The 25,534-nt window shown below is 34.9% G+C and overlaps 1 protein-coding gene across 8 annotated transcripts in view; it reads right to left on the bottom strand.

Annotated features, from left to right (window-relative positions):
• Window positions 1-25,534, bottom strand: part of SNX29 (sorting nexin 29) — a 718,720-nt gene that overhangs the window by 502,502 nt on the left and 190,684 nt on the right. For all 8 annotated transcript variants that reach the window (XM_074196446.1, XM_074196453.1, XM_074196450.1 and 5 more), the window contains one exon: window positions 2,252-2,334. In XM_074196446.1, coding sequence (XP_074052547.1) covers window positions 2,252-2,334 — 83 coding nt within the window. The remainder of the gene's footprint in view (window positions 1-2,251; window positions 2,335-25,534) is intronic.

The following is a 25,534-nucleotide window of genomic DNA, read 5'->3' on the forward strand; positions in this document are numbered from 1 at the left end:
CACATTCCCAGTTCACCCAAATTGCTCCTTTTGCTCTTGACAGAATGCTATCTCACCTCGGAGACTCCGCATAGACTGTGCCCTATGCCTGGAATATACTCCCCACTTCCACATCTTAAAATCCCCATTCTCCTTCAAAGCACAGCACAGAGTCACTTTCAACAAGAAATTTCCTGTTCCCAAAAAACTGCTGGTTAATACTTTCCTCTCAAAAAATGTATTTGGAATTAATCTTCATCTAATACATATATATATGTATATATATATATGGCCATACCTACAATTATTACTATTATTTTTTAATTTTAATTTTTTCTCTCCCCTTTACTTTATCACTCAAGTGAGTCTATATTTATGGGGGGGGAAGGTATTTCATTTACTCTTAAACAAGAATATTTTATTAATGTATAAAAAATTATTGGTACAAAATGAGAATATAAATGAAAAATAAATTAAAATGAAAATGAAAAAAAGAAGATAAACTCTCCAAAGGCAGAGAATGTCTCATTCTTTTTATTCTGTGTCCCTAATGACTAGCACAGTGTTTGATATATAGGTAAGTAACTGATAACTGATCTTCATTCACAATGCCAGGCTACTAGGTCAGTTTTTCATTGAGAGGCAACATTAAATGGACAGAATACTGGAATAAGCATAAGAAGACTTGAATTCAAATTCTACCTATTTTAAGTCAGATCCTCTTTAAACCCTCATTGGTAAAATGGAAATAAGAATATCTGTAAGGTCTAAAGGGGTTATTCAAAGATTAAAATGACAGTTATCTAAATATCACATTATTATGACTATTATTATGATATAGGTCATGAGATGTTATGCTTAATGAGGATTTAAGATTATCTAATCCAAATATCTCATTTTACAAGATCATAGAAGTGAATTACTTCCCCAACCTCATATAATTTTGAGAGCAGGAATTCTGAGATTCCCCAACTGTATACAGATTCTGGTACTTGACATTGGGACACTCAAGAAGTCATACAAGAGGGGCGGCTAGGAGACACAGTGGATAGAGCACCGGCCCTGGAGTCAGGAGTACCTGAGTTCAAATCCAGCCTCAGACACTTAATAATTACCTAGCTGTGTGGCCTTGGGCAAGCCACTTAACCCCATTTGCCTTGCAAAAACCTAAAAAAAAAAGTTATACAAGTGTTAGACAGTGAAAGGAATTCTGGATCTAAAGTTCAAAACTTTGTGTTCAAATCTTGGATTTTCCACTTAATACTAATGTGACCTCATGGACTTACCTTGTCTAATAGTCACTTAGAAATACAGCCTAAGCAAGTTAAAAAACAAAACAAAACAAAACTATATGTGCTTTGGTTTTTAAAAAATCATGAATGCTTTGAGAACATGTACCCACAAGACCATCTGTCTCTAAACATTACAGACCTCTTAAGTTGCTCTGACCTAATTCCTGAAAGTCCAAGGAAATAATTTCTAAAGAACATGCATGGAATCTATGAAAGTCACAGTTAGTTGATTACCAAACATTCAGTAAATTAGCAGTATCACAAGAGTGGATACTCTTCTTCTTTTGTTTCTTGAAGATTACTATATTTAAAAATTGTTCCCAAGACTTCCTGATTCATCAAATCAATCCATTTTCCCATCTACATGTTGCTGATGACCAATATTGCCTTGCCTCTTTCAACAGTCCATTTCTCCTTCCTAGTATCCCTATATCTACTGCAGATTAATTAAATAAATCCACCAATGAAAACTTGTAACTTTGAAATTAATCCCTGTGAAACAGGGATTTATGATACAAGAATGCAAAGCACTGCTGAACATGCCTGGTTAGACAGTGAAGGGAGAAAGTGGGAAAAGATTTTATTGACACTGGAACAAACAAATCAAATAAAGTGAAAGAAATTAAAAAGTTTCATTTAAGCTTACAAAGATCTTCAACACAGTCAGATTCACATATATACATATATATTCCCAAACTTAACTCAAACAAGCAAAAAAGTCTATGGTTTAATGAAAAGATGGGGGATTTTAATTTCATCCTTATAATCCTGGAGATCATTCAACAAAGACATAAAATATATCTCCAAGATCAACAGTGAGGCAGAACCAGGACTAGAATAAGGTCTTCTAACCCCAGTCCAATGTTCTTATTATATTAATAACATCTTGCAAAAATTTTTTAAAGAATTTTCACAAAATTAATTTGCTCAAATCATGACCAATACTACCTCTGAATTATTTATCTCCCTTTTTTTCTCACCTTCAGTTGTTTGTCCTTCTCTTTTCAGCATCTGAACAGCTCCTACATACTTCTTCAGTTGCACTTTCAGCACTTCATTTTCTCTGCAGAAAAAAGCATTTTTAAAAGGATATTAGCACACAAGCAAATTAAGAGGCAGAAAAACCTATATAAAGAAAAGCATGTGCTGTGCTTCCTATAAATATTAATGTTCAGTCTGTTTTAAAGATTATTATCCCTGGAAAAATATAGGAATGAATCTGTTAACAGAAGAAAGCCCAGGCACACATGAGTAGGACCTTCAAGAGCTATTTTTCATAACAGGGAAAATAAAAAGCTAAGGAGTTTCAAGCACAAACTAATTCACTACATTTATTCTAAAGCCAGGTTGTCTTATTCTATAAATGAATAATTTAGCTATTAGAATTTTTAACATTTTAATACCATTTTCATATGTTATCTCATTTGATCCTCACAACCACCCTATGAAATAGGCATTAAGAGATATACTTAGCCCATTCTACATATGAGAAAACAGAGGCCCCAAAAGGTGAAATGACAAGTCTAGGGTCATTTAAAAAATAGCACAGTCTATAACCTGCCTTGGAGTCAAGAGGAACTGAGTTCAAATTTAACCTCAGACTCTTGATTGGTAATAGCTGTGTGACCTTGGGCAAGTGATGTAACATGTAACTCCAGTGCCTCATAAAAACACAAAACCAAACCAAAACACAAAAAGACAGGAAGTGAAAACAGGTCCTTCTGGCCCCAAGTTTAGCATTCTAACTGCTATATATTATACTTCAGCTTAAAGTTAACGTGTAGCACTTTGAGGATAGCTATTATCCTAAGGAAAACTTTCAATGAAAAGCTGACATAATCATAAATTGGGGAAATATCAAAATTACTCTTAAACCTATACTAAGGACTAAACTACAAAGGTCACCCACAGAGAATAAACTGCCCATTCTGGAATTGGTACAACATGGATACAAATTCACCTGTAATATTAGATATGAGAATTTAAGCAAGTCATTTAAATTCTATGTACCTCAGGAAATAAATTATAGAAGGGCAATCTTTTCCATCAGTAGCATTGAAAAAGATGCACATGCATGCACACACAATTTTTTAAGCCTTTATTAGCCATCTAATAATGAGTTGGATCAAGGAAAACATCCAAGTGTTATGTTTTTAAAGCTCCCAGAAAAAATTTACTTCTTCCTCTTGAACAAGAACAACATGTATTCATATAAAGAATAAGTGATATCTGCTTTGTTTTATGGTTTATGTTTTGGCTTCAACCTGAAGATGAAAATTCCCATTTTCTACTGTTTTAGCTCCCCCTAGTGATGCCAAAAGCATGGAGTGCCTCTGTGATGCAAGAGATATGAACAAAAACAACTGAATTAGGCCTCAAAGCCCCAAGGTTTGGCATATTACCTTGGACTTAAAGAAACTTGTGTTCAAATATCATCTCTGATACATGATCTTTCTAAGTTTCCTCATTTATTAAATAGGAATACTCATAATTGAACCAATTATCTCACATATTTTTGAGGAAGATATTCAACTCAATTACTATGAAAATTTAATTTTGTCTCTGGTCTTTTACAAACAATATCACTGAAGGATTATAATATCAGAAGGAACTCAAAAATATCTGAATTTTCTGGTACCATTTCAAAGATGTTTAAAGCATGAGACACATATCATCATATTAGATTCTTACAATACTGTGAAGCACATATATAGATTTAAAAACAGTATGATTAAGTCTTTCCTGAAGCCTCTAAATTCAACATTAAATCTCTAAAAATTGAAAATAAATAAGTTTTCCTTTAATTCACAAGTCAATTCTATTCTTCAATGGCTCTTTCTAGAGTTATATTGATTTTCTGTATCTGTAATAGGAAGAAGTATCAGCAAACTAATTGGCTAACTGTGTAAAACCACAATTTAAGGGGGGGAAAAACCTGATTTTCTTTTCCTCTTTTGACGTTTCTCTTCATTTCCAAGCTCTAAATAGAACTCAAGTCATCACATACACTTTTTAAAAATAAAAAGGCAAAGTAAAAATACAATTTAGATGTTTCTATATCATGGAGATTTAATAAAAACTATACATAGCAGAACATTATACTTGTGACTGAATAGATAAGGTCTATATTTGTTGAAATCCTCAATCTGTTGGCTCAGATCATATTTTGAGTCAGATAGCCTCCCTGCATCCTTGTTCATATCAATCTATCTTTCCAAACTGAAGTATTTAATAACATTTCTCTTTTTTCTTGTCTTGATCAGCCTTTTTTATCTTTAAGAATATCATAAGAATCCATCTAAAATTGAGTCTGGTAAATTTAAAAGGCAATAAGATTTTAATAAAAGTTCAATTCCAAACAAATAATAGAAAATCGCAGGTAAAATATCAGCCAATACGTGGAGATGTTTCAGACTTAAAAAGGCAAAAAAAAAAATTTGCACTGAAAAAGTAGCTGAAGTTTGAATTGAACAGTTTTTTGGGTATGAATTGACTCTTGGACCATTAATATGTAGTACATAAATTCTGTAAATGAATGATACCCAAATTCCAGTTCTTATGCTCAGAAAGGTATTATAAATGATATTTAGTTCTAAATCTATGATCCTTTATAATCCTAATAAGAAATTAACTACTGGACAAAAAACAAACCTGAGCACATTCACATTCCACTCAACCAAAAAAGTAGGTCATTTAAACTGGTTAAGAATGAGATTGGGGGGGGGGAGCTTAATATAAACTGGTTGCTTTGGGAGCAAAGTCTCCCCTACCACATTTACCCAGCTACCTCAGCAATTCTAGGAGGTAAAAACACATATAAATGATTACCCTACAAAACAGCACAAAACATTATATGAAATCAAAGCAGGAGGGCTCCTGACTAACGAAGTCAAGATGATCTCTGAGAGGGAGAATAGCAAGAAAGAAAGTTGGGACATTTCATTTAAGAGCTCAGAGCAGAAGGAATGAACAGATGAGTTTGGCAGAGTATATAGAGAGTATCATAGATTTAAAGCCAAAAGTGATCTTAGAAATCATCTGGTCTAATTCCCTCATTTTAATATATATATATATGTATATATATATATATATACATATATATATATATTACATATATATAAATTATATATATGTATATATATATAATATTTTATTTATTTTTCTAACTACATGGAACATGTTTTTGGCAAGATTTTGAATTTTACATTTCCCCCCCTCCCTCTTGAACATTACTGTTTAACATTACTTTTACATTTTTAAAATGAGAAAATTGAGCCACAGTGCTTAAGTGTCAAGAACAAGTTCCCCAGATAGCAAGCAGAAGAGACAGAATTTAAACCTAGGTAAAATGACTACAAACTCAATATCTTTCTATGACATGTGCTGATTTCTTCCACAGTCTGCTGATATGAGATTAATTAAATTACATATCATAACAATTACCAAAGACAGTAGAGATTAATGTGAAATCAAGTATCCAATACTACTTTAAGGATATGAGCAATTAAGAATTGGAAAACTTTGGGTGGAAGGTTAATAGGTTTTCATTATAAGGAGATCTCGGGGCAGCTAGGTGGTGCAATGGATAAAGCACCAGCCCTGGAGTCAGGAGTACCTGGGTTCAAATCCGGTCTCAGACACTTAATAATTACCTAGCTGTGTGGTCTTGGGCAAGCCACTTAACCCCATTTGCCTTGCAAAGAAAAAAACTATAAGGAGATCTCTTATCATGAAATTTTAAATAATACTATCACTAAAGTTTCCTATTCAGAAATAATATGATGGATGACCCAAGATAATATTAAATGCTATATTTACTATTTTTTGAAGTTGGGTCCTATGCCTAGCATTTTTTTTTATTTAACTTTTCTAAAAAGATGGTTTTTTAAGAAATAAGGAGATAAGAAATATGGGATAAGACCAGAGAATTAGAAATCTGAACTTTATTCAGTGTGCAAAAGCCTAGAACAACTGAAGATTTCTGAGAAGAGCAATGATATGACTAAAGAAATTAAAATATCTTCCTACTTTAAAGGCAATAAACTGAATAATAGGTAGCACCTCCATATTTATTATCTTCTTCATTAGGATGTAAGCTCTCACTGTCTTTTCTGTTATTTCCTATATTTCCATTTGTATCGACAGCACTTTAGTTCTTAGCATTCTATACTTACTGTTTAATATATTCTTTGTTCATTCATTAATACAATATCTTACATGTTTTCTAATTCTGTGAGTCACATTATATTATTGACCTGATTTTACAGATGGAAAAATTGAGGCTGGGAGATTGATTCAACTAGGGTAGTACATGGTTAGTAAGTGATTGATGCAGGATTTGAATTCATGTCTTTATTCCAAGTCTTATGTTCCAATTGGCCTCCTCTACCCTCTACCTCAAGGACTGGAGGGTAAAACACCAAATTCCTTTTCAAACTGTTCCTTTTTAGAGGACTAGAATTGGAGTTTTCCATCTGTATATTTTCTTGGTTTCAACTTCACAAAACAAGATGCCCCACTAGCAGATACCTCTTGCTATGTCCCACTCTTCCCTCTTTGACAGTTTATTTTTGCATCTCATCTTTTTCTTGTTTGCATCCCCTATGCTTTGTGCTACTTGGCACATAGCAGGCACATTAAAATGTTTATTGGGGGACGGCTAGGTGGTGTAGTGGATAAAACACTGGCCCTGGAGTCAGGAGTACCTGGGTTCAAATCCAGTCTCAAACACTTAATAATTACCTAGCTGTGTGGCCTTGGGCAAGCCACTTAACCCCATTTGCCTTGCAAAAAAAAACCTACAAAAAAATGTTTATTGGATTGAATTTTCTAACTTTTTGGCATCAGGATTTCTTTACACCATACCACAACAAATCATTGAGGATCCCAGTAAACAAAAGTTTATATCACTTGTATCTAGTCATATTTACCATGTTAGAAATTTAAATTGATCATTTAAAAAAATTTATTAATCCATTTAAAATAAAAGTAAACCCATTACATAATATAATTAAGATTGTTATACAATTTATTTTCAAAAATAAAAGGATTTAGCATAAAAAGCATCATTTATATATATATGGTGTATGTATATATATATATATATATATATATACATATTTGCATATATCTTTAAATGTAGAGGTTAATAGAAACTGGTTGTATTCTCATATGTTTCTGCAAAGCAGACTGTTACAAAATATCATTTTGATTGAAGCATAAGAAGAAAATCCATTTTCACATCCTTGTAGGTGGAAGAAGAACTGTAATTTAAAAAATAATGTTCATGTAATAATTAAAATAATTTTGACCTCACGGACCCATGAAAAGACTTAAGGGACCCCCAGTTTCCATCAACCAAAAATCAAGGAGGATTATTCTATGCAGTGAACCACCTAGATGCCTCAGCTAGAATGGAATAAAGAAGCCACTATAAATGGCTAACTGTCCATTCAAGGATAGGGATAAATGTTTCTGGATAAACTGATTCTGGGTAAAATAGCTGCAAAACGACATAACCAAAACTCTAAGGAAGTACAAGAGCATGAGTGTTTAACCTTTTTGTGCTATAGACCCTTTTGGAAATCTGATGATAAATATAGACTCTTCATACAATAATGTTTGTTGTCTATCTTGATATTTGACAGAAATACTAAATTTCAGTTAAAGACTAGTCAAAACAAAGATATAATTTTTCCCCTCCAAGTTCACAGACTGAAGATTAAGATTCAATGTGATAGAGAATATAGGCCTTTAGGATGATAGACTCCACCCTGCTAATTGCAGAATAAGATTTATTACAACTAAAGGTATTTAAACATTTTCACTAGAAGATGAAATCATTTAAATGTCTTCCTCACCCACATCTGTCTCCCTACTTTATTCTTACAATTGATAGCATATCAACATTTTCTGTTCTGTTTTGTAATTAGAAGTGGGGAGAAAGGGATAAAATTCTGGATTCTGAAAAGAAAAAAATTGTAAAACTCCCCCAAATCAACACTGTATCAACACTAAGTACATCACTATAAACAACCATTTACCTTGTGCCAGGTTCTGTGCTAAGCTCTGGGAATACAAATTTAAAAGTAGAAAGAAAGTCATGGACATCAAGGGGCTTATATTCTCATGTAAATTCTAATTATTCTCCATTGGCTTACTTCCCCTACCCCCCCACCCCACCAGTTTAAAATACAAATGGGAAAGTATTGTTTTTAGATTGTCATCATAAAATGCTATATACCATGTACTTTCAAATGGGAATACCCACAAATATACATGGCTATAAAAATAAGACAAAGTCTAATGATCCAAATTGTAAAAATGATGGCCATAGAATTATTACCTTGGGGAAAAATTATTTTATATATATAAACAAAGACAAGATCGAATCTTCTATTGTCAAGGTAGCTTTGTTCTGCTACACAGACACAGACTATATTCCAGTCAGTCACAGGTAAGTCAGAGAAAGTAATAGGCAAATAATCACAAATCTATTATTAGTGCTGGAAATGAAAATACACCTTCAACTCACAAGAATCAATAGCAGCAACTTCATATATGAAGAATTATATAAGCTGATATTTGTGATGAAAAAATGGGTACATTACATGTTTTTAAACTTAAAATAAAGCAAAATTATCTGACTACTAAGAATAACCTGTAACCAGATGGCTCCATTATTTTTAGTTCCTTTCTATAGCATCTCTTTGCTTTCCCATTTTTGTGCAGAAAATAACAGTAACAAAATAAGCTTCTGACAGAGCAGATTTTTCTTCCAGAATTCTTTTCCTTGTAAGAAAGATGATTAGGCAAATGTTAATATAAACAGAAATATCAGTACTGAATGTGACATTGGTGGAGAGATGGAGGGACTTTTCCTAAACTAATACTCAGGGTGAAATCTGAAGTTTAAGGTTCATTATCCTATAAAGGAAAAACAATCTTAGAAAAAGTGAATAAAACTATGCATAATAAACTCTGACCCAGTGACTATTCTTCTAACCAGGGATCAACATTACACAGTATGTCCACATAAATCAAGAGAAGTGACTGGTATGTATAATGATGAACTGAAGACCTAAAAAAGCCTAATATGCTTTCACAATCACCAAAAGGAAGACAGATAAAAACTTCTCAAGGAAGAGCTGATATTAAATGAATTTTATTAAATTTTAATTATATGAAAACTACAAATCAACATGTAACATATGTGATGATTCTCTATTAGCCAGAATATGTGATTAAGGAATATCCCATTCTTCAAACCATGCTAGATTATGAAGAATTTACAAAAAATAGAACACTTTTAAATTTAACACACTTGTATGCTTTAGACATATTCCATGATGATTATCTTTTTCTTTCAATTAAATGAGATAGAGTTCAAATGACATAAAATAGGTTCATGAAAGGGATTTTATAATTACATTTAATTTTCATTTCATTTAGCATTCTAAAATAACTAGGACTTAACTCCCAGCAAATCTTATTCTTTGATTGCAGCATAGTTACATCATCATCAGAAAAAATTATGAAACATCTGCTCTAAGTATAACACTACAAACAAGGATGAGAATTTTTCCAAAAGCATTAGCTTACTATAGGCTAGGCATTGTGATAATCTCTCAGAATACAAATATAAGCATAGTCACTGCTGTCAAAGATCTTATGTCCTAACGCAAATTCTATGTAAATTCAGTGGCTTAATTTTAATATACACAAGGAAAAGTATTAATTCTAGACATCACAGTCATTTATTAATACTAATGCCAGTAAAAATAATCATGCACATTTATATAGTACTTTTTACCCATTGTCCAATAAATAATTACAGGGTAAAGACCACAAAGTAATATGAAAATTTAACCACTTGAAAGGGGCATAACATATTTCCTGTGGTCAGAGACTGTTAAAAAAAAAAAAACAATGTAAAGCAATACTCCGCCATTAAAGAAAAACTGCACTGGGGACAAATGTTTATGAACTAATCTTTACATACCACACAACACTGCTGCTGGCTGCTTTAAAACATTGGAAGACAAAGCAAAGCATCAGGTAAATTACAAATGCTTGTGAAATATCTGCAAATTACTTCAATAATTAATGTTTGTAAGTTAAGGTAATTATTGCTGCCCCAGTGTCAGAATAAACAACTAAGTACTAAAGACAACACTGCTCTACAAGAATAATTGCTTGAAACAAAACTAATGAGCCCTTTCAAGATATCTGCAAAAGCACAAGTGTCACAACCATACAACAAAAAGCTACAAAAGCAATCCCCATCCTACTTCCCAACAAGAATAAACTTAGGGGCCAGAGCCAAGATGGCGATAAGAGAGGATCATCTCTTAGGTGCTCTCTAAAAAAACTTATAAGCTAAGGACTCTTAACTACATTTTCGAGAGACAAAATCTACAGAGGGACCCAGTAAGGCAGTTCTCCAACCCAAGGTAACCTGGAAAAGAGCGGAAAGGCTCGGCTCTATGGGGTTGGAGGGGTGGCCCAACAGAGGGGTGGCCCACAAGAGCAAAGGAACTTCAGCCTCCGGGAGGCAGCCCCAGGATGCTGGGAGCCATGGCTCCCAGCAGCAGGGATAGTTTCCTGACCTACATCCCGGGTAGCACCGGGCACAACTTGGGGGATAAGCAGGAGACCTCTGTCACAGCGAGCAAGTGAAGCCCAGCCCTCAAGGCACACAGCAAGCGGCATGGTCTTGACAGCCCAGATCCAGAAACCAGAAGCAGGCAGAGCCTAAGCAGGAGCCCCCAGGGCATGAGTGCTGAGCCTAGGTTGGGGAGTAGAGAGAGACTCCTGAGCTCTGTCCTCTGCCCCTGGAACAGGACTCTGGGGTTCTGACCACATTCAGATCCTGATCACAGTCTAGGCCCCCCATAGAACAGCAGGGCCCCCCCACCTCAGCCCCATGGCAGAGGGGGGCACTTATGGTCATTCACAGACCAGGAGGGAAGACAGAGCCTCACACACTGAGATCCTTGTAGTGTATGTTCCACTAATACTCAAAAGCTCAGGAAGCACCCCAAAACCAGGCACAGGCTGGAGAAAAGAATTAGCAGAGAAAAAGGAGGAGCACCATTGAGAAATACTTTGCCTGTGATCCCAAAAAGGATCAAAACACTCAATCTGAAGATGAGGAAGCACAAGCTCCTGCATCTAAAGACTAAGAAAAACAGAAATTGGGCTCAGGCTATGACAGAACGCGAAAAAGACTTTGAAAATCAAGTGAGGGAGAGAGAAGAAAAATTGGGAAAAGAAATGAGAGAGATGCAGGAAAAACACGAAAATGAAGTCAGCAGCTTAGTCAAAGAGATCCAAAAAAATGCTGAAGAAAATAACATGTTACAAACCAGCACAGGTCAAATGGATAAAACAGTTCAAAAAGTTATTGAGGAGAAGAATGCTTTAAAAAGTAGAACTGGCCAGATGGAAAAGGAGATTAAAAAGCTCTCTGAGGAATCCTTCAGACAAAGAATAGAACTGAGGGAGATTGCTGATTTTATGAGAAATCAGGACACAATACTTCAAAACCAAAAGAATGAAAAATTAAAAGAAAATGTGAAAAATCTCATTGAAAAAACAACTGATATGGAAAACATATTTAGGAAAGATAATTTAAAAATTATTGGAATACCTGAAAGTCATAATCAAGAAAAGAGCCTTGACATCATTTTCAAAGAATTACTACAGGAAAATTGCCCTGATATCCTAGAAGCAGAGGGCAAAATAGAAATGGAGAGAATCAACCGATCTCCCCAAGAAAGTGATCCAAAAAAAAAAACAAACCCAGAAATATTATAGCCAAGATCCAGAACTCCCAAGTCAAAGAGAAAATTTTACAAACAGCCAGAAGGACACAATTCAAATATAGTGGAGCTGCAGTCAGGATCACACAGGACTTAGCAGCAACTACATTTAAAGCTTGCAGGGCTTGGAATATAATATTCCAGCAGGCAAAAAAGCTTAGAATGCAACCGAGAATCAACTACCCAGCAAAACTGAATGTCCTCTTTCAGGGGAAAAAGATGGACTTTCAATGAACCAGGGGAATTTCAAATGTTCCTGCAGGAATGGCCAAAGCTCAACAGAAGGTTTGTTCTTCAAATACAGGACTCAGGTGAAACATAGAGAGTGAAGGAGAAGGGAAAAATATGAGGGACTTAATGATGATGAACTGCATGTATTCCTGTATAGAAAAATGATACTGATAATACTCATATGAACCTTCTCATTTAATAGAGCAGGTAGAAGGAGCTTTCATAGATGAAGGACAGGAAAGAGCTGAGTTTGAAGATATAATGTGGTATAAAAATGGTGTCAATAGATAAAAGGGAAATGTAATGGGAGAAAGAAAAAGGAGAGGTAGATTAGGCTAAGATATTTCATATAATAAGATTTTTCTTTATTACAATGAGCTATTGCAATGATATGGAAGGGGGGGAAGGCAAGGAGGAATGAGGGAATCTTTGCTCTCTTCAGAGGTGGTTAGGAGAGGAAACAGCATTATATACTCAATGGGGTATAGACATCTGGTGTAAGAAGGAGAGAAGGGGGCAGGGGGGAGGGGGGGATGTGAGTGATGGAGGAGAGGATGGACTGTGGCGGGGGGGAAGAGTGGTCAGATATAACACATTTTCTTTTTTACTTCTTGCAAGGGGCTGGGATTGGATGGCCTGTCTGGGACCATAGGGCCAGGTGGATGCTGGGCCTAAGGGGTGGTATGTGGGCTCGGGGCCTCTTGACCCCAGGGCTGGGGATCTGTCTGCTGGGCCACTCAGCTACCCTACAGCAGAGACAGAGTGAAAGGAGAGAGAAAATGTAGTACATGGTAGTGGAGAAGTATGAATGGAGGGAGTTGCGATCAGCAATGGCAAATGGAAAAATATGGAAGTAACTTTTGTGATGGACTTATTATGAAGAATGTGATCCACCCGCTGGTAGTGTTGTAACACAGACTGAAGCACATTTTTTATAATTATTATTTGGGGGGGGGGGGCATTGTAGGGCAAATGGGGCTGGGTGGCCTGCCTGGGGCTGCATAGCTGGGTGATTGTTGGGTGTTTGAGGCTGGATTTGGACCCGGGTGCTGCTGGCTCAAGGGCCAGTGCTCTGTCCACCACCCAGCCACCCCTACTATTATTATTGTTACTATTTTTATTTTATTTTGGGTCTTTTTTTTTTTTTTTTTGGTTTTTACAGGGCAATGGGGTTAGGGTGGCTTGCATGGGGTCACATAGCTTGGTGACTGATTGTTGGGTCTATGGAGCCAGATTTGGCCTCGGGTGCTCCTGGTTCCAGGGCCAGTGCTCCGTCCACTGCACCACCTGGCCATGCCTAAAATTATTACTATTATTTTTTTTAATTTATTTTTTCTCTCCCCTTTATCGCTCATGTGGGTCTATATTTTTTTGGGTGGGTAGTATGTTTACTCTTAAACAAGAATATTTTATTAATGTATAAAAACATTATTTGTACAAAATAAGAATAAATATATTTTAAAAAATAAACTTGGTCTCATAAATCTTGGATCAAGAATATGATATCAATCATTATCAAGAAAAAATGAATTCACCATGAGGAACCAAAACTCTGATTCAAAAGATTAGTAAAAGTATCACTGTTGTAATCGTAAACTATAATGGTATTACAAAAGCAACAAAAGGGAAAAGGAAGGAAAGAGAAGGAAGGAGAGAAGGAGGAAAGACATGAAGAAAAGAAAAATGAGGAAAGAAAGAAAAAGAAAAAAGATGAATGGAAGGAAGGAGGCACAGAATGGAAGAAGATATAGAAGGAAGGAAAGAAAAGAATGGGAGGAGGGTAAAGGGGGACAGTAGAGAAAGGCATGAAGGAATAAGAGGGTTAGGGAAGTAAGAGAAGGGAAAGTAAATGAAGAGGGGAATGAGAAAAGGGAAAGAGAGGAGGAAGGAAGGAGGGAGTGATTAACTACAACAAACTGTTGTGGTAAGTCCAGGCTTGAGATGATAAGGATATATACTCAAGAAAAGGTTGTAAAAGGAAAGAAAAGGATATAAGAGAAATGCTATATTAATGTCCCAATCACATCCTCTCCAATACTAATCATTTTCCTTTTTTGTTATCTTAGCCAATCTGATAGGTATAAGGTGGTAGTTCACAGCTGTTTTACTTTTCATCTATAAAAATTCCTCTTGTGTTTTTCCTTCCTGTCTCATTGTTTTTATTTCCCCTTAGTCCTAATTCCTCTTACACTAATATGTAAATATGTTAAATACAAATGGACACATGCAGCTTTTATCAGACTGTTCACTGCCAAGGAGAGAGGGGAGTGAATGGAGGGTGGTAGAAAAAATGTATAAAGGGTATGTACATAAAAAAGTATAAAGGATATGGAAATAAAAGATGCTAACAATAGATATATGGGATGAATGCATATGAAGAATTGAGGATAATGCTTTGTGGGTCTGCAACTTGAAAGATGGTGGTCCTCTTGACATTTTGTTCATCTTTCAGTTTCTTTTATTTTCTTTTTTTAATTGATATTTTATTTCATTTTTTCAATTAAATGCATGGTTTTTCAACATTTACCCATTTGCAAATTTATGAGTTACACATTTTTCTACCACCCTCCCTTCATTCCCTTCTCTCTATGGTAATGAACAGTCTGGTAGAAGATGCACATGTACATTTGTGTTAAATATATTTACATATTAGTCATTTTGTGTAAAAGGAATTAGAACTAAGGGGAGGAGCGGCTAGGTGGTGCAGTGGATAGAGCACCGGCCCTGGAGTCGGGAGTACCAATTCAGGCTCAGACACTTAATTACCTAGCCATGTGGCCTCGGGAAAACCACTTAACCCCACTGCCTTGCAAAAACTAAAAAGAACTAAGAGGAAAGAAATGAGATAGGAAGGAAAAACATAAGAGAAATTTTTACTAATATAAATTAAAACAACTATGAGGTGCCACCTCAAACCTATCAAATTGAACCATGCCCATAGAGCAATAAAACTGATCATATCCTTTGATCAGCAATATTAATACTAGGCCTATGTCCAAAAGAAATCATAAAAAATGAGAAAAGTCTCACATGTTCAAAAATATTTATAGCAACTTTTTATGCAGTAGCAAAAAATTGGAAATTGAGAGGACACCCATCAGTTGGGGAATGATTGAACAAGTTATGGTATATGAATGATATGGAGTCATTATTTGATTATTCTATGAGAAACCATGAATAATTGGAAAAGAATATGAAAAGAATTACATGAACTGATGCTGAGCAAAGGGAGCAGAACCAAAAGAACATTGGACACATTAATAACACTGAATTGATGAACTATGATGGATGCAATTCCTCTAAGCAGTTCCAGAGATCAAAGACAACTCTAAGAAACCTGTTATGTGGATAATGCCATCCACATCCAGGGGTTGGGGGGGGTCATGAAATCATCCTTCATTTTCAAAGAAAACCAATGACATCACAGATGATGACTTTCTTATGATTTGGATTCAAGTGAGGCAGTTATACAAAGTCAAAAGCCTTACTAACTCTTCCAGGGTCATCAAAGTCCAGTGGTAGGACAATAGTCAAGATGACTGGTGGTAGCCCAGAATGCAGTAGATGACCTTGGTGTCCTCAATATCTGGCCAAGCTCTAAGCTCTCCAGAGTGCCTTCTTTGTCCACCCTCATGGAACAAATAGTTCTCATCCTCCAATAAGAAAGAAGTGTTCACAGGGGTACATCCCCTTAATTCACCACCAGTTTGAAGGCCTATCAGTTATTCTTGATCTGGTTTATTTGATTTGGCAAGATGGTTTTACCAGGGTATGGCTGCTGTACATACTTGGTTGATTATTGCCCTTCATTCTCAAAGAGCTTCAGAATTATGTTAGAGTCAAATTACATTGTGTCTGTCTGTGAGCTGATCAGATCAACATGAGCTTGGAATGCTTTACCACAGGTCAGGCACAAATAGTCTATGTGAATATTTGAGGTGGGTTAGGGAAGTTACTTATCTCACATTTCCTTTGAGCAACTTCACTTCTGCTTTGCTCATGGAGCATAGCACCCTCTAAGATGAGGGCATGTCATGCTGAGAAGTCTTATGCCAGTGTTCCCCATGTTGCATAATCAATTCAAAAATTCTTAAAAGAGATTTTGAGAGTATCCCTAGTATCACATTTTTTGACACATATACACAAACATATATATACCCCACTCCACCCTCATGAATATTTATTTGCCCAGTGTGAGTTCCCCATAAAATAGTCTTTTTGGCAAGTATACATTTGGCATTCAGACAATGTGGCCAGCCCATCGGAATTGCACTCCTTGTAGCACAGTTGGATGCTAGGCAGTTTAGTTCAAGAAAGGACCTCAGTGTCTGCTATCTTCTCCTTCCTGGTGATCTTCAGAATCTTACTAAGACAATTTAAATGGAAAGGATTCAGCTAGTAGATTGTCCAAATTTCATAGGCATACAGCAATGAATTCAGTACAACAGCTCTGTTGATTTTCAGTTTAGTGGGTAGTCAAATACCTTTTGTCTCCCATACTTTCCTTTGGAGCTTCACAAAACTACATTTTCTTGGTGCCAGTGGCAAGAGATGAATGACAAATATGGATGAGCAGCCATGAAAAGGGCTCAGCAAGATCTCACACAAAAGGTGCTAGTCCTTCCTGAAGATCCCATATAGACCTCTTGAAGGGAAGGAAAGTTCTGAAAAGAGGAGGGTTTGGGGAGAAAATACTGAGTTCTCTTTGGGACATAGTGAATTTGAGATGTCTAAGCTAGGTATAAGCAATTGGTATGCCAAGGAGAGATATAGGACAATAGCAAGCCAGAATGGAAGATTCAAGTGAAGGTTTTTAAGGATAAGAGAGTCAAGGGAATATGTGGAGGTAGCAAAGAAGCTGCTAGTAGATGAGAAGACATTAAAGATTAGTAAAAGAAGAGAGAAAACTGAAGGGGCAATCAGATGGAGAAGAGGGGATCAACTGTGATTTGGGTGTGTATAGAAGAATATGCCAATGTAGATTAGGATAACACAAATGCCCCGAGAAACTAAGACATTCATAAGGAAGAATTGAATTTAGTTCCTTCCTCTACAAAGTGAGAATAGTGATATAACTCACAGAGTGGTTGTAACAAAGAGATCATCTATGTGATCACATAAGTACTTTACATCTTTGCTTTCGGATCAGTTCTAATCTCAGACTTTCTATATTTGTACTTATTTTTCTTCCTTTATAGTTCCTTTACAAATTCAAACTCTTTTCCTTCATCAAAAGAAACTTCTTTCCATTATTTTCCTAGGGCTCCTAATTCTCAGCTCAGAATGATGAACTCCATCAACCCAGATAATCACTATCTGGCTGCACTAAGGGTCACAAGTCCTAATCATCATCAGAATGCAAATCTATCAAGTCTAGACCCACATACTATTCAGAAAATTGAGTAGGAGCTTTTTTCCTCTATTAGTCACAAAGAATGAATACTGTTGAACTGTCCATTGCACTTTTTCTCTTTTAAAGGCGAGAGAAGTGAGTAGATAAAAACAGTTTCTTATATTCTTCCTTGACTTTTTGTAGAACTTTTGCTTCTTTTTTCTGTGCAGTTTCTAATTTCTCCCAGTTGGAAAAATCTATCTATCTATCTATCTATCTATCTACCTATCTATCTAAAGAAACTGGTTTTTAGTGCACTCTTCCATTTCCATCATTATATTATTTCTTTTAAATATTTCATCTGATCGGCCACCTGGTAAATTCAGCTCCAAAGCAACCTGTTTTTCCCATTTCATACCTGAGGTCAAGAAATAACCCAAATACATCAAATAACTCATTAAGATAATGAATTGTAGGTGATATTCCCCTTCAAAAACACCAAATTCTAGATGTGATCACTGCAGTGTTCTAATATTAGAATTACATTTTGTATTCCATACACATCCTACATCCAACCATGAGGCAAGATATCAACAGAAAGTCTTCCAAAACCCATGCTCAATTACTGTTTTCTGAAGAACAAGGAGAAAAAGAGTACACCTGGAAAATCCTTAGGGCTCCAGGTGTTAAATAGCATTTCTAAGGGTAGAAATCCACCATCATTTCCTCTGATTCTTGATATTGGTGAAAAGTACATTTTAATTGTGTAAACCCCATCAGCCCATTGAAATAGTGGAATAAAGGTGAACTGCATTATAAAAATGTTCTGGTTAAAAACTGTGAAATCAAAGTTCTCTCACTCTAAAAGTATCACTTTCAAAATTAAAAAAAAAACAACCAAAATTTTCAAGCAGAATCGGTATATGACCCAGTCCTCTAAGAACTTAGAATATATGCTAGTAAACCAAAAAAAATTACAATAACAACATTTATTGCCAAATATATAAATATACAGAAGAAAATATGCAAAATGTTTCATCATAGAGCTACTATCCATCACAGAAGCAATATTAGAACAAAAGCTTCAGTTATGAAACAAACATAATAAAAATTAAATATACTAAAAAGAACCATTAAGAAGATAGAAATATTGGGCAGAAGATAGACTGAAACTATTGGTGAAGAATATGAGTTCCCTATCCTCATTTCTCAAATACTCTAACCTCTTGATCTTGATTTTCCCATCTGCATAGTAGATAGCATATTTGAAAACCTTCTACTTTGTTAGAATAGAGAAAAAAAATACAACACCACTAAATGAGACACTATTTATAAATATGAACTCACTATCCAGGCTGGATACTTGAAAGAAAGGATTGAACAATAGTCTGAAAGCACTCATAATATAAGAAAGTTTGCTTTGGAAACACAAAGACAATATATTAAATATAAAAAAGCATTTGAGAATAACATGAATGATTATTATTATTACAATAATAAACACCATAGTTTACTTAAGTTTACAAAACCTGATCGCCTACTTCAAAAAAAAATCTATAAAGTCCCTCCAAAGGTGTCAGACAAAAAGAAAATATAATTACTATTATTATTTAACAAACTGTTTTGATAGAATGAGAAAATACTCCTAGAAGAGGTACCTTTCTATGACAGATACATATTTGTGTGAATGTGTATACAAGTGAACTGTTAATTCAAAAAAAAATTGTTGCTTTTTCTAGAGTCAAACTATTTTTACAAAAACCCAATCTCCATGGGGCATGGAGAGGAGACAGACTGCAATTTAATGGAATAACAACAGAAGTAGCTGAGAGAAAAAAACAAAGGTTGTTTATAAGGGAGAGAAATCTATTTCCTACAAGCAAGCACTCAGCTAGCTGCTTTGGAATTCAAGCAATAACCATAAGTTTGAAATGTTAAGGCATGCATCAAATCACTATAAAAAGAGGTCAAAGAAATAGTCTTTTTTTTTGGCAAAATGCTGTTACTCTAATTCAGAAGATTCAATGAAAATACTATCTCTGCCCTAATGTAATTATATATGCACTCCTCTCTCAGTACAAAAGAAATCCCAAAGGACTTGGGACATTTGCAGTCTGTTTCAGAAGTAGCAAATTTATTTTAATTTCACAAGTTAATGGCTCAAAAAGTTTACAAAGCATAAGAAAAACCAATGCCACCCAAAGCAGTTGCTAACTATTGCCAGAATATGCTTGATTAAAACATTTCTTTACCTCTATTCAATTTCAATAAGCACTGTGATCATGAATTATTGAAAGACCAGCAAAAAAAGAAATATCTAAATTTAAGAAGAGTCAGTACTCTGGACTCATGGGGTCCAGCAAAGTCACTAGACAAGAGAGTCAGTAAATATTGCCTACAAATCAAATTTTAAAAAACTTTATAAAGGTCAGGGCTAAAAAAATAAAAGTAATTCCCAAGAATTGCAAGAATTTCATGAGGCAAAATACAGTTAGAGATCACTGGGAAAACAGAAACCCAATGGAAAAACCTCACCAATAGTGTTTTCTAATATTAATACAGAGAAGTAAAGGTTTCTAAATTGGGAGGAAAATATACATATTTTGACATGAATCTTAGTTTTTAACTGATAATAAGTTCTGATCATTACAATTCATCCTGGGATATTATTAACAAATTACGTTCATTTTTTTATAATCATGGATAGATTCCTTGTCTGTGTTTTGCTTGCCAAAGAGGTATCCTGTATTTATATAAGAATGGTTGAGGTATGAGATGTTCTGGTTTTAATGTTATGCTTAGTCAGAATGTACTGGTTACCATATACATACATATATATGTATGTATGTATGTGTGTGTGTGTGTGTGTGTGTGTGTGTGTATACACTATATAGAAATTATCAGTTTTCAAAAAACTCAATTCAACTACAATTCAACCCAATGAACAATTACAATGAACAAGAACATATCTTTATATATCTTTTGATCTATCTTTTGTAATACACATATCTTTTTTCAGCAGGGTTAAAATCCTTCCACCAAGGCATATCACAAGTAGTCTTTAACTTAAGTCTTAGTTGCCAACATGCACAGCTAGTAAGAATCTAATAATCCTATATACTTTTAAGCCATGTAAGTCCCTTAGAGCAATTTCATCCTAAATGAAGAAATCTTGATAGCACAAAAGACCAGATGCAATAATTCACTGCACCTGATGGACTCTGAATAAGAGTTGCTATGATACTTCAACCTGCAATTCTTCTGAAAATTCATGAGACATTTGAAATGAAGATGAACAAGCAAACAAAAGGATATGAGTACAAGAAAAGTGAGACAAGTGGAAATAAGCTATCCAAGCAAAGCACTAAGGGGAATTTTAGGAGAAAGAAATCACTGTCACCTCTAGTGTCAGGTAAGAGATACCAAGGAAATGGTTTTTGATTTGAGTCCTGAAGAAATGAAGGGGCTTCACCAGACCATTCCCAGTGGGGAGTGAAGTCCATTGCAAACATCAGAATATGAATAAAGGTACTGAAAGAGAAAGAATTAGAAGATAATGGAAGATGAAGAGTAGTACAATTTGACTGATGAAGAGAAACTCTAATACAGAACTTATTACTGGATTAACAGAGATCTGACAAGTCCAGTGCTCTTTCCATTTCTGTCTCTTGAAATAATTTAGACTAAAAACTTGAAAATGTTCCTAGCTGTGTGGCCTTGTGCAAGTCACTTAAATCCATTCCCTTGCCTAAAAAATAAAAAAATAAACTTGAAAATGAGAATTAAAACTTGATCACTGCACAATTTTTTTTTCTCCAATCCAATAATCCTTTTGAAATCACACAAGAGAAAAAATAGAATAAAATCAGTATTCTCTTCTACTCCCCTAAAAGTCACCTTGGGGAAAGCAGACAAGAAACTATTTACTTACTCCTAAATTTTCTGGACAAGGGAATTATGTTTAAAAATATTTTAAAAGACTTTAAATTTGTAAAGCATTTTTTCTGTGAAAAGCCCCAAACAAATAGAAAATCCTCTTAAATATCTTGATAATTTTCAATAAGAACTAGGATTTTGGCAGCTTTAAAATAGGTTCCATGGTAGCAATTTTATTTTCATGTATTCCATAAACACCTAACATACTTATTATTCATTATTTGTGAAACATCAACATAATCTTATGTAAATAAATCTATTCCTTCTGTTTTTAAATGAGCTTATAGAATTTGTATTGGTTCAGATCTTTCTTGAAAGTCTGGATGCCACACAAGGTGGTCTGCCTTTCATAATTAATTCCCCTCACATCCTGAAATGGGTCAGTTGAAGAGCCTGTGTGTTTGTATGGTTGGGTTGAAACTCATTGTTAGAGCTGTACACTTTCCCTCCACTGAGCTGCAGATATTGCCAGCTGCTAATGGGAATGATGAAAATGAGGAGCTTCCACACTTTTCTTTTTACAGAGGCCACAGATGAAAACCAAGAGTTACTTATCTTGTCAAGATAGGAATTTTTTTTTTGCCATCTTTACACAAAGATATGCCAGGTTTCTAGGTTTTCTGAAGTCAAAAGGAAAACTGTGAGGCCACTTTGCTATCCAGCAGAACTACGTTCCACAATTTGTTCATTCATCTTACATTAAGCAACTTGAGCTATGGAAAGGAAGTGTCCTAGTTATTTCCTGATGGAAGGAACGTTTGGATAATTGGCAGTACCAACAAGACAGCAAGGGGAGTTTTTAATCTTTTCTCTACTCCCTGGGATGCTTAACAAAGAGGATCATGTTGTTTCAGATAATTGCTACTAGTTATTCAGATTTGCTTTTTCTGCATTGTCCAACAGACAACAAAGGTGTGGAGCACCATATTTACAAGAGGGGTCAAGTGAAGATAAAAACAAGTCAAAGCATAAAATATTAAACTTATTAATGGATTTCTTATATATGCAACGCTAACATATCTCCCAAGCCACAAAAGGAAGATAATGCTCTGCCCACCACAGCAACCCAATCTCCCCTGCTTAGAATGGCACCAGTTATTTGAAACCTACATGAATAGTGGCACTCTGTCAACCATATTACTTTAGCCCATGATAGTATTTAAGCAAAAGAAATGCTTTGACTCTTTGAGGCTCTATCTAGCCTCATTTGTATATTTTGCCTTCAATCTTGCCCCTACTTTCACAACATCTTTTTTTTTTTTTTTTTGGCTGTTCCCTCCTCTTAAAATTATCAAGTAGATTTCCCTACCTTTGCTTCATTTCAAAATACCAGAAAAATTCCAAATAACACTAGAATGAACACAGGAACTATATATACTTCAATTTTATGCAACATTTCTCCTTATTTAATAGATGAGAAAAACTTCTAAAATGCTGGAAACAATTGTACTAGAATAAACAATTGAGAAGTTCTATTCATGAAAACACACAAAAAGATACAGGAAGATGGTTTAACAGTCAGATACACTGAAAAACATTTGCATAATAATGGCTAAGAATTCTAAGCATTGCATCATAATCTGATGACAAAGTCCATGTTCTTAACACCAACATTCTTTTCATTATGCTAAATCACTATGAATAATGAACTATATTCTTCAGAATATCAAAATTTCAGGCAATGAATATGTGCATTATGGCAATAAGCTATACTAGAACATGTTGTCAAAGATGAGTTTTCCACAAAAAAGTGGCATCAGAGATACCATTCAAGGAAATATATGATCAGATAAAGCAAGGAGTTAGGAACACAATTAGAACAGAGAATAATTAATGGATACATCACCATCTCCCTACTTAAATTCAGCATTTAAATTCATGACATGTTAAAAGACATAGAGAAATACCACTAATATCAGTAGCTAATACAAAGAAATTTATAGAACACACACAAGAATCTACTGCCAAGAGAATTGCTCAAGTCTTGCCCAACTTTCAGAAAATTTTACCAGATTCCTCCATTATCATTAGCTGTTTTTCTTTATGTCTCATTTCACTCCTTGAGAAAGCTTTCTACAATTAATGTCTGTTTTCTTCTTCATACTTTCTTCTAAACCCTCTGGAATTTATGACAAGTGAAGTTACTCTCTTCATGTTACCAAACCCTTAATTTCTAAATTAATGAATAATAGACAAACACAATAGTCTTTCCTTAATCCTCATCTTTCTCAATCTCTCTGCAGCATATGACATCATTAACCTCTCTTCCAAGATACTCTTTCCACTCTGAGTTAACATGACAACTTTTTCTCTCTTTTGTTTTCCTCTTTACTCCTTGGTCTCTTCTGGATCAACATTTAGGACATATGGGTGTCCATTAAGAACCCCCCCGGCTCTCTCCTCTTTTCTCTCAATCTGCTCTTACTTGATGACCTCATCAAATCTCCATGGATTCAATTTTCAGTCTCTCTCCTGAATTCCATTCCTTATCACCAAGTCACTATTGTACACTTCAAGTAGAAAGTCCTGAAAGCATATAAAACTCAACAGCTCCTAAACAAAAATTCATCTTTCCCTTTCAAATACATCCTTCTTCCAAAACTCTGATATTTCCTCCTATCCTTTTAGCTATCCATATTTGCATCCTAGGTATAATCCTCAATAACTCACTCTTACACATCAGTTGTCAAATCTTACCATATCTTCATAATTTCTCTCATATATATCCTCTTCTGTCTACTCATACAACTACCACTCTAGTTCTGGACCTTATTATCTCTTATCTGCAGTAATTAAAATGCCAGCTAATTGGTCTTCTTGCCTCAAGTCTCTTCTATTCCATTTACTCTCTACAAAGTTGCAAAGTGATTTTCTTAAAGTATCACCCTGAATCACCCTCTGTAAATTAATAAATTCCAGTACTCCCTATCTATCACCCAGGATTCTAGTATCAAATCTGAATTCCTGTTTGTCAGTTAAAGCTCTTCACAACTTCCATTTCCTCTTGCATTTTCACTCTTATTACTCATAATTTCCTTCAATATAATCAACAGTTAAACCCTCCCCTAAAACCTACTTGCTATAGTAATCTCATCCAAAATTCTCTATACTTCTTTTGTATGTGCATATTGTCTCTCCTCCCCGCCCCACCCCCCACAATAGAAAGTAAGCTTCTTGATGTCCGCAGAGACTCTTGGACTTATGTCTTTGAATTCCTAAGCACCTATCACAGGGCCTGGAACATGGTAGGAATTTAATGAATATTTGTTGATTATATAATTGAACAAGTAGATGAGTTGAGATCTGGAAAGATGAGACTGATGAGTAAATAAGTGAGAAAACACATGATCCACTATATCTAATGCCTCAAAGTCACAGTTCACATTACACCCCAATCATGTTCTTACTAGTTCATCATCTGAACCACTGGATGTCTAAAGACCCTATTACTCACATAACTATGTAATACCAGCCCTAGGATTCACACTATCCTATTTGGTGAGAATGTGAGTGCTTACTTATAATCCAGTCCCAGTCATGTTCTACATTGCACTCCAGTCAGTTTCTTGCCTCCTACCATGTCACTGAACACTACAGACTGTTTGTGTTGAGCAGAGGTGTTTGGAAGGGAGGGTGGAAAGAAATTATATAACTTATAAATATGAATATGAATGTGAAAAAACTTTCATAACATGCAATTGGAAAAATAAAATATCAATTGTGGAAAAAAAATTCAATCCCTCACACCCAAAAATAGCTAGTAACAAAGGTATTCCCTTTGTTTTTCTCCCTGTTCAAACTACAGACATTACTTTTTTCATTTTAAATATACTATAATTCTACATACCAAAATCTCAAAAATGTTCAGTTCAAAGCCATTCAACTCATAATAAAGAGAATAAATAGCCCAGGTATCAATTCTCCAAAATGGATAACCAAAA

This window comes from Macrotis lagotis, chromosome 8 (genome assembly GCF_037893015.1).
Source record: "Macrotis lagotis isolate mMagLag1 chromosome 8, bilby.v1.9.chrom.fasta, whole genome shotgun sequence".
NCBI classification, from domain to species: Eukaryota; Metazoa; Chordata; class Mammalia; order Peramelemorphia; family Peramelidae; genus Macrotis; species Macrotis lagotis.